Source organism: Hipposideros armiger, unplaced genomic scaffold, assembly GCF_001890085.2.
Source record: "Hipposideros armiger isolate ML-2016 unplaced genomic scaffold, ASM189008v1 scaffold_572, whole genome shotgun sequence".
In the NCBI taxonomy this organism is placed as follows: domain Eukaryota; kingdom Metazoa; phylum Chordata; class Mammalia; order Chiroptera; family Hipposideridae; genus Hipposideros; species Hipposideros armiger.
In genome coordinates, this window is record NW_017731922.1 from 476,495 (window position 1) to 486,553 (window position 10,059).

Consider the following 10,059-nt stretch of genomic DNA (forward strand, 5'->3'; position numbering starts at 1 on the left):
GGTGTGAGGTGGGAGCATTTGAGATCTTGCTCCCTGGCATATGTCATCAGTTTGGCTCAGAAAACTCTGCCATAGGGAGTGGGGCAGAACAGCCAGGCTGGGGGCCCACACGAGCCACATCCTAGCACTATCTCCTGGTAGCTGTTGACTGTGACACAGACTTTCTGATCTTCCCCAAAGCCCCTCCCACACCCAGGACCCACCTGGTTTTTCCTCATCAGGCGCTGAGCCTTGGGAGGAGGTGGCACGTCTGGGTCCTCGCTAAAGCTTTGTTCATCTGTTGCAGATGTGGGAACCTGTTTCTGGAAAAACCCCCAAGGGCATTTTGGCCTGAGGAGCAGGAAATGGCTGGGAGGGGGTCGAGGCAGAACAAGGGCAATGAATTTTGGGGGCTGTGCATGCATGTGTGCGTCCCAAGTCTGATGTTCACTGTGATGGTGTAGGAGTCTTGGGCATGACTTAAGTCAGTCCTTACGGGAGCTTTTGTGAATTAATCCACATTTATCCTGTCAGGCTGCGAGCTGAGAGCTCTGGACACAGGTCATTCTGGTGCCCTCAAGGGGTTCTCAGCCGACAGCAAGCAGCACAGTCCCGTAGAAGTATAATGTGAGCTTCATGTAACTTTACATCTTCCAGTAGCCGTATTAGAAGAGCAAAAGGAAACAGGTGAAATCAAGTTCAGGACATTTTTAAACTCAGTATCCAAGATGTTATCATTTCAGCATATAATCAGTATAAAACACTATGAAGACAGCTGACACTTTTTCCCAGTCTTCAAATTCCAGTGTGCAATTGACACCGACAGCGCATGTTTGACTAGCTCCACTTCAGGCACTGCACAGTCACGTGTGGCTGATGGTTCCATGAGGGACAACCAGACATCTTCAGTGGTTATAAGACAGGTGCTCAGGGCTATGACGGAGGCCAGCAACGACTGTGGGGACATCAAGGTACACTAATTCTGCAGTGGCTTAAGCAAATCGCTCTCACAGAAGCTGCCAGTGCAGGAAGGTGGGCTCTGCTTGGCCAGGGCCCGGGCTGGCTGGGCAGCACTGCAGAGCAGCCTGTGGACGCAGAAAGGAGGTGTGAAGGGGCCACATCTCAGTCCTAACCTCTAGGCCCAGAAGTAGCCCAAGTCCCTTCTCTGCATTTAGTCGCAAGGCCACACCTGCCTGTTAGGGAGTCTGAGAAATGTCATCTGGCTGAGGAGCTGTGAGCCCAGGAAAAACAAATTTGGAGAAAAGTCTGGCCCGTGGCAGTTAGAGGACTCTGTTGAGGTGATGTGGCTGGGCACTGGGTTCCATCCTGGGGTAGATGGTGAGGTGGCCCTGCCAGCAGTGCTTGGTGCTGATAATTCACTATGGTTTTGTCTCTGCAGCCAGAGCATTCCATCGACTTCATCAGCAGGGAGCAGTATGAGCACTCCATCACGAAGCTACAGGCCCACACCCTGCTCATCAAGTAAGTCTGCACCCAGCGCCCGAGATAAGCTATGAGCGCCAGGACCCTCTGGTTCTGAGACCATGCTGCCATCTTTCTTGGGAAGCCCCCAGCAGCTGGTGTGTGGAAGGCAAAGCGATGGGAGGGCTTAGGTAGCAGGGGATGGGGCAAGGACAACACACCTCTCCACAGGTGTCTGTGCAGGGTCCACAGGTAAGGTAGTCTGGCTAACACTGGTTCCCAACCCTCCAGCTACCCCAGACCCCTCGTATCCCCAGGCCTATGCTGCTCCTCCCTCTGCCTTCCTCCCCTCCCCCACCCAGCACCACTTCGGGGTCCTATAGCAGTGAACCCCCTTTAGTGTGAGTTAGATACCACCCCCCACTCCACTGCAACCATCCTGGCCATGGCATGCCCAAGGCAGGAACTGTGATTTCTGGGGACACATCTGTCTCTGGAGTTTAGAAAGCATGGATTCAACGTGTGCAAATCCAAGCCACAGTGCGACACTACACACCCACTAGGATGGCTAGACTCAAAGTGAGGCAACAAGTGTTGGCAAGCGCGTGGAGGGAACAGAGCCCTCACACGCTGCTGCGGGACTGTGAAGTGGTGCAGCCACTTTGGAAAACAGTCCGGCGGCTTCTCCAGCCAGTAAGTTACCATGAGACCTTCTGCCCCAGCAATGCCACTCCTAGGTGTGTACCCAACATGTACGCGATGGCTCAAGCAGAATTGTTCATACACCCAAAAGGTGGACAAACGAAATGGGGTCTAGCTGGCCAGTGGACCACTTTCCAGCCATAAAAAGGAGCAAGCGCTGACGCACGCTATAACCTGGGTGAACCTTGAAAATCTTACGCTAAGAAGTCAGACACAAAGTCCACACACTGAAAGATCCCATTCCCATGCAAGTCCAAACAGGGATCTCCATCAAGACGGAGACCATTAGTGGTTGTGTAAGACTGGGAGAGGGTGGGTGGGTGGTGTGTGTGTGTATGAGAACAGGTTTGGGATTTTTTTTGAGGTGATGAAAATGTTCTACAGTTGACAACTGACTGGTGGATCACACAACTGAATAAACTAAAAACCATGGAATTATACAATTAAAATGGGTGAAGTTATCTCAGTAAAGTTGTTAAAAATAAAAAAGAAAAAGCAGATTCAAGAGCCGTTCAGATCCTGGCTCTGCCACTCAGTGACTGCGGGTGGTTCTGGGAACCCGCCGAGCCGCAGCAGGTGCCCGCTGTCGTGGGCCCTGAGTGCAAGTGGGTATATCTGAACTCAAAGGGACTCACTGTGGGCATCAGAGGGCAGCGCAGGCCAGGGCCGAGGGCACTGCCTGGCAGGAGACCTGAGATGAACCCTGGTTTTCCAGAGCAATCCATGGATATTATGATGTGAGGAGAGAGAACGATGCTAACAAGGAGCCCGTGCATTACATGGTTGGCAAGTTGAAATCTGCCTTAGAAGAGGTAGGTGCAGAGGGCTCAGGGCGGCTGGGGGCTAGGAGGCGGGGGCCAGGCCACGGGGCTCCCCTGCACCTGTCTCTTCTTGCATTGGGATTCCCGGTCTGGCTCAGCCCCAGGTCTACTAGCTGACCACCCCGGAGCTAGCTGGCCTCACTCCAGCTGGGGTCACCTGTGAGTCAGCACAGGTACAGACTGTTCACTGGCAGATTCTCCGTTTTATTGTCCTCACATGTCCCCGGGCCAAGCCCAACTCAACCAGAGGCCATCCCACGGTTTTCTAGGGTCCCAAATGAGAGCAGATGACGAGTCCCCTCAGTGGGTGCTGGCTCTAGGGAGGGGTGGGCCTCCAAGTTGGAGGGCTGGGACTTGTGCTGTGACTGTCCCTGGGAGCACCCAGCATGTTATGATCATCCAGCACAAACACCTGACTTGGAGCCTCTGCAGACACTGTGGTGTCCCCAGGGAAGGCAGGGAAGCCCGTGTGTGGCTGTGGCCGGCAGGCGGCGCCTTCCTGTCTTGTGGGCCATTGCCCCGGCAGAAGTGAGCTTGGAAAGCGGCTTTCTTTTCTCAAGTGGACCTCATATAATTATCAGGAAAGCGGCAGCCTGACCCCGGCCCAAGTTCGCAGCTCAGAGTGGCCCAGAACCCCAGTTTGGACCATCAGGCCTGTCTCACTGGCTTAGAGCCAGGGCCTGACTCGCCCAGAGCACTGTGAACAGACTGAGGCCCTCGGGGCTCTGGGTCAGTGGGGGCACCGCAGCTCACTTATTGGGGGGGCGGGCACAGGCCACAGGAAAGCCCAGCCCGAGGGCCTGCAGGGCCACACCTCACCACATGTCCTCTCCCTTCTCCAGCGGTTCCAGTTTGTGGAAGTCCCAGGCAATCACTACGTCCACATGAGCCACCCCCACCATGTGGCCGGTATCATCAGCTCCTTCTTACAGAGCAGGGACAGGGTCCCAGCCCAGCAGTAGCCCAGGGCTACTGAGGCCTCGCTCTCAGCACCTGCGCCCAGCTCCCAAGCCCGCAGCCAGGCCAAGCATGGTGGGGACAAGCCTCACAATCTTGAGCGGTTTGGCCAGCAGAGTGGAGGTGTGGGGGTGAGGCTCCGGCATTTGTGACTTCACAGGGGAGACCGTCTGGACTTAGGGGACTGTCTGCTAATCAGCAGTGAGCCACAGTGGCTGCAGGGAGGGGCTGAGACAGGCCACCCAGGCCTGCAGCCTGGCAGCTTTTGCAGCCTTTTCCTGCTGCCGACTGGATAAAAAATGGTTCTTGTATTCTCAATGCTTTCGAGGAGACTTTCACTGCGGCAGGGGCTTTTCCACTGAGGGACAGGGGACAACAAAGCAGACACTGAGCTTTCAGAGGATCCAGAGACAGGCTGGGAACACATACCAGGAGCGGGAAGGAACTACTTCTTGGGCTGGTGGCCTCGCCAGCACTGGGCCCCAGGACCGCTGAAGCACGAGGACCAGGGGTGACAGTCCTTCATCCCACCCTGTCGGGGCTCAGATCTTTGGTGTGTGGCAGCCCCTCAGCCTGGGCACAGTCTGGCAGCGTCCCAGCCCTCATGTCCTCACTGGCCACGCGCTGCCCTCTCCATGCTGGCTCAGTAGGGACGGAACTTGCGTTGGGCCCGCATCAGTTCAATCCTCTGCTTGTCCTCCTGGAACTTCTTACGCAGCTGTGCTAGATCTGGGGCACAGGGGGAAGGGGGAGGGACAGGCTAGGATCAGACAGCCTGCCCGGTGGGAGCTGCGCCCGCTGTCCCCACCAGAGAGTCCACCCAGCCCCTCCCCTCAGGGCCGACTCCCAGCTGGGGAGCTCAGCATTGCCCCCCCCTCGAGTCTGCTTTGGGAATGGTCTAGATGCTGCAAGGGAACGGAACTGGACAGCAGGCCCAGACACAGGGCGGAGGCTGAAGTGGAGAAGACGGCATACCTGAGTTTTCAGACAGGAAATGCACCAGTAAAAAGGCACTTGCTCCCCACTGCCCCCCACCCCAGCACCCACACACATCCAAATGAAGGGAAGAAGGCTCTGGGCGTGCTGGGAGACCCCTGGGGACACCGGTCCCAGCCCCTCCGCACTGCAGCTATTAGGCTGGGGAGGACATTGGGAACAAGTAACGGGACTCCACCCCCAGAGTGCCACAGAATTCAGATGGCAGCTCCGGCCACTGGACGACTGGGTCAGAGGGGTGTGTGGGGCCTGGAGCCAGGGAGGGAAGGCTGCTGTCCAGTGAATCTGGGGGCACGAGGACAGGAACAGAGGTGCCGAAGCGGGACAGGCAGTTGGGAGCAGCAGCCAGGCAGGCGAGAGTGGGGTGACTGGGTGGTGGGTGAGGGCCCGAACCCGCTCTGGGGCCCACGGGGAAGCTGTGCTGCGGGGGCGAGCTCAGCATTGTCACCACCGAGCCGGTCACAGGGGATCAGGAGCCCACTCCAGGGCACGCTCCACGTGCACGCGCGCACACTCACTCACTCACACACACACACACACACACACACACACACACACTCTCTCTCTCTCTCTCTCTCTCTCTCTCTCTCTCTCTCTCTCTCTCTCTCAAACCCCAGCCCTGGCAGTGACCCTCTCTGCACCCACAGCGAGCACTTGACACTCGCCCTCTGGATTCTGGCTCCTTGCCGGAGGCTGACAGTTTCCAGCACTAACTGCTCAGGGGTCTGGCAGTGGGTCCCACATCCCAGGTGCCTCTAAGGAACCCAGGGGCCCACACAGAGCCCTCTGGGGAGCAGCAGGGGGACCACCACATGGAGTGCTGCCAGGCTGGGACCCTAACCCCAGAGCCTGTTGGGAAGTCTGTGTCTAGGACACCGCTGCCCAAATGCCAGGTCCAGCGCCCGTCCTCTGGGGCTCTGTGCTCTGGCCACAGGGCTGGGGACGGGCTGGGGGTGCTCCCTTACGCTCCATCTTGGTCTCGCGGTGCTGCCAGGCGTAGAAGTTGAGCAGCTCCTTGCGGGCACGCTTCCGCTTCTCCCTCTCCAGCACCCGCAGGCTGGCTGCCTCCGTCCGGGGGAGCACGGGCCGCCGGCCGCGGCGCGTCACCTTCACCCAGCCCTCGTCATCGGGGACCCCGTCCTCCTCCTTGGCCTTAGCCTCCTCCTGCAAGGAACACGACCATGACGGGCAGGCAGCGGGGACCAGCCCTGCAGCCTCAGGAGCGCCTCTCCCCCTCCCCACTGTACCCAGAACCACCTGGGGCACCCACCGGCACCTGCTGCTCCCTCTGCCCCCAGCACAGTGTTGGTGCCTCAGTTTGGGGACGGGGGAGGGGGGGGGGATGGCACAGACATGCATGCCAACGCTGCCTCCTCCTCCACCCTTGTACCATTCATTCCCTACAGACCATCTAGAGACTAGATGTCACCTAGTTAGGAGGCCCAGGACTCAGCAGGGAAAAAGGGAGCTTGGACATGTGACCTGGATAGGTTGCCACCGCCCCTCCCCCCAGGACACCCGTGGCACCACCTTCCCCATGGCCCCACCTCAGCTATCCTCTTGTCATACGCCTCCATGAACGTGTCCACTTCAACCCTCAGGGCCTCAGGGTCCAGCACGGAGTCTGTGTAGTCACTGATCCACTCTGGGGAGAAGTGAGGGAGAGAAACGGGGCTTCCTCAGGCCCGACACTCAGGCCAGCTGGGATCATCTTACACAGGCCATAGGCAAGGAGACCGCGGCCCAGGGTTCAGGTGGTTGGCTGGGCCCTCACCTCTGCCCACCTGAGTGCCAGGCTCAGGCCTTGCACACACTGCTCTCAGGGCAAGTGAACACGGCAGATGCTGCCCCCACAAAGCCTCCCCTCCAAACCAGGGCCCAGGAAGGAGGCCGCCGACCCTCCCACAGTACTGACTGTGAATGCCTCTCTTCACGGGGTGACTCTCAGTCGAAACCAGCAAAGGGCCCTTCAGGGCTAAGGCAGCCGACACCCCACTGGGCTTCTGGAACACCACGTGGGCTACCTGGAACCCCTGGAGGAGCGGGGAGAGGTGTCACAGTGCTGCAGCCTGCCCGTCCTCCCAGCCACCCATGCCTGACACAAGGGTTCCTGCCTGCCCTCAGCCTGACTTGTTGCCCGAACCGTGAAGATAACCAGGAGGTTGTCCGTAATCCAGGGGTGGGACAGCCGTGATCCGAGCTGTCCAAAAAGTGACGTGTGTGTCCCACCTCTTCCCCAGGCCCTTTCCTCCAGGCCCAGTTACCAGAGGGACTCAGTGAAAAGCGTGCTCATCCCAGGCCAGGGGCGGATGGACACATGGGGCGCACACTAGATAAAAAACCAGCTGTGGCCTCAGGGAACACAGGTAAATGACACTGGGGCCACTGAGCCTGGGGAAGAACTGACTTCAGTGGGGGAAGCAGACTGGGAGCTCAGGGAGGCCCCTCGGGGCAGCGAGCAGAGGTGCTGAGCGCTCACCCAGGACTATGGGAAGAGCCAGGAGGAAGCTGGAGGATGTGGTAAACCCGGGGAAAGGAGCGCAGGCCGATTACCTGACGGCCCCCCCACCCCCACCCCAACTAGGACTGGCCAGGGCCCCAGGGAATGCTCTGGAAATCCCACTGCCACCCGACTCCACTGTCCCCTCACACACTGGGGACGCGGGTGTAGCCCCACCCCACGCCCCCATTCTAGCAGACCCCAGTACTTGGAGGCTTACTGGAACGGGCTTGGGGTGAAAAAACTTTGACTTTGGCTCCTTCGGGCTCTCGGCGAGGTCTGGCTTCTCCTGTAAGTCCACTGACTGGACGGAGCCGCAGGGGGACAGGAGGCGGGACAGGCACTCCTGCCGGTGGAGGAAGCTCTGTGAGGGGCGGCAGGGCCTTAGAGCCTCCCTCCGCCCCTGGAGGTCAGGAGCCCTCGTCTGTCTGCGCCCAACCTGCGAGCTCGCAGGGAGGGCCCGAGCAGGCCACTTCCTCCTCAACACAGGTCACAATCCAGCCCTCCCAGAGCCCAAGACAACTTTGTTAATTTTCCCATTAAAATCTGTGGACAAGAAGCCGCACCTCCACTGGCCAGGGGACCAGGGAGGAGATGGAATTCTTCCGGGATCAGCTTTTTTGCTTTGTGGCAGGAAGCGGCTGGGAGGGCTGGGAGCCTAGGCCCAGGAATGCCTTCGGTTTTCTCACCAGTCTGAAAGGATTTCTCACTTGACAGGACATCTTACTGAAAGCTCAGTCTTTCCTCATCAACTTCTCTGGTTTAATGATCGAGAAAATAGGATTAGGCTCTAAACTTTCTTTTTTAATTATTACAAGAATAGGTGGGGACATTTTTTGTGTTGTTATGATTTTTAATAGACAACCAACTACTTGGGTCAGCCATTTAAAAACTGAGTTAAACCTATGCTGCTGCAGTCAGAATGATGGCTGGCTGTGGTGGGGGAGGGGCATGAGAGGCTTTCTGGGGTGCGGGTGCTGTTTCTCCTTTGAGGTGTGATTACACGGCATGTCCAGTTTGTGAGATACTGAGCACTGTGCACCTCCGGCCCGAGGCCATCTCCATACATACACTACTCCTCAGTAAAGGTTAAAAACGACATCCTCTCCTCTTAATGGTTCTGTCTCTCTGTAATTATAATCTCTCAGAAATTTGCATTTCTTTTTTGAAAAAAATTCATCTAAAGTCCAGCAATTTCCTTAGTTTCTCTTCTGTAAACTTACATAATATTAAATGGAACAGTTTTGTGAAAAAAGTTGACATGTCTGGATAGTAGATTTAGAAGTCATTTTATTTCCTTATACTTTTCCTGTGGGCATGCATCACTTTTAATCAGGGAGCAACAACACGCATTTAAACAATTCTGGGTAAATAATAAAAAGCTTTGGGCTCCTTAGAACTGTATTTTTAAAAACATATCTTTAAAAAGCAATTTCCTGTCACGGGAGAGAGACAGCCCTCTAGATACCCTCCCTTGGGGCTTCAGTTAGCTGCTTCCATCTCACCACGAAGGACTTGGTGGGCGCCAGGGGGAGCCCAGCTCTGCCTGAAGCCCACTGGAGCCTACAGGCTCCCTCTCGATACCAGCTCACCTCTGTGCAGTATGGGGGCACATTGAGGACAAAAAGGGTCCGCTTCTGAGGCCAGGAAGAGTTGGTGCCTTCTCGAACTCTGTGCTCTCTCACATAGAGATAATGACAAGCCTGCTGCTTCTCAGAGAACTTGATAGGAATGGCTGGAAGGGAAATGGGGTGGGGAAGGGATGGCATGAAAGGCAGGTTCAGGCTGCCCCTTTCTAGTCCTATCTGTCTGTACACCCATCCATCCATCCATCCTTCACTGAGCCCTTCCCCTGGGCAAGGCCTGTGCAGCGTGCTGTGCGGTCTATGAGAGTAAATGAACAAAGAATCTGCCAGGAAGGGGCCCCCAAACTGGTTGGGGAAACAGAATATAACTGGGCAATTATTACAGGTGGGGAGTGAAACAGAAGTTCAAACCCTACTGCTCTTGGGGTAAACACCAAAATCCTTCCCGTGGCTTGGAGGCCCTGCTGACCCTGACCGCTTCTGTGGCCTCTTCTCACACCATCCTCCCCGCACCGTTCGGCACTCAGACCCTCTGGCTTTCTCCGTCCCTTATTAAGCCAGGGCCTCCCACATGCTGCTCCCTCCACCTGAAACATCAACCCTCTTCCTGCCACACGTTCGTTCTTCAGGTTTTAACTTCACTTCCTCAGGAGAGCCACACATCTCAGGTTAGATCCACCTGCTCTGTGCCCTCGTAATTTCTCATGGTCTGAAGTCTGTATCTGTACGATCATCTGGATAATCACTCATTTTCATAAATTTTAATCCTCATAAAACTAGGGAATGTCTTGGTTTTTTCAGCACCTCCTTCAGCGCACAGGGGGCTACAGGTGCAGTCCCTGCACTCAGACGCTCACATAGTGCTGGACGACGATGGACAAGCAGGCACACAAGATCGTATCAAACACAAAAGAAACAGGGTGAAGTAGTGGGGGGTGATGGGTGGCAGAGGCCTTTAGTTAACTATCAGAGTGGCCTCTCGGGAACATTAAAGCTTAGACGCAAATGACACAAAGCTGTCAGTCGGGGCATGGCTGTTGCAGGAACTCTGAGGAAGAGGGCACACTGCAAGTGCCAAATCCCTAAAAATGGGGGG

The 10,059-nt window shown here is 56.5% G+C and overlaps 2 protein-coding genes across 3 annotated transcripts in view; one reads left to right on the plus strand and one right to left on the minus strand.

Moving 5' to 3' along the window:
- SERHL2 (serine hydrolase like 2) overlaps window positions 1–4,199 on the plus strand; it is a 32,373-nt gene extending 28,174 nt beyond the window's left edge. The window contains exons 10-12 of the mRNA XM_019624018.1: window positions 1,379–1,461; window positions 2,819–2,915; window positions 3,767–4,199. Coding sequence (XP_019479563.1) covers window positions 1,379–1,461; window positions 2,819–2,915; window positions 3,767–3,886 — 300 coding nt within the window. The 3' untranslated portion in view covers window positions 3,887–4,199. The remainder of the gene's footprint in view (window positions 1–1,378; window positions 1,462–2,818; window positions 2,916–3,766) is intronic.
- RRP7A (ribosomal RNA processing 7 homolog A) overlaps window positions 4,200–10,059 on the minus strand; it is a 7,314-nt gene continuing 1,454 nt past the window's right edge. The window contains exons 2-7 of one of the 2 annotated variants that reach the window (XM_019624020.1): window positions 8,970–9,112; window positions 7,598–7,723; window positions 6,793–6,910; window positions 6,425–6,522; window positions 5,843–6,041; window positions 4,200–4,610 (exon numbers count right to left, since the gene is read on the minus strand). In XM_019624020.1, the coding sequence (XP_019479565.1) occupies window positions 4,525–4,610; window positions 5,843–6,041; window positions 6,425–6,522; window positions 6,793–6,910; window positions 7,598–7,723; window positions 8,970–9,112 (770 nt within the window). In that variant the 3' untranslated portion in view covers window positions 4,200–4,524. Of the gene's footprint in view, window positions 4,611–5,842; window positions 6,042–6,424; window positions 6,523–6,792; window positions 6,911–7,597; window positions 7,742–8,969; window positions 9,113–10,059 lie in introns of both variants that reach the window. The other variant, XM_019624019.1, reaches the window with a different exon arrangement.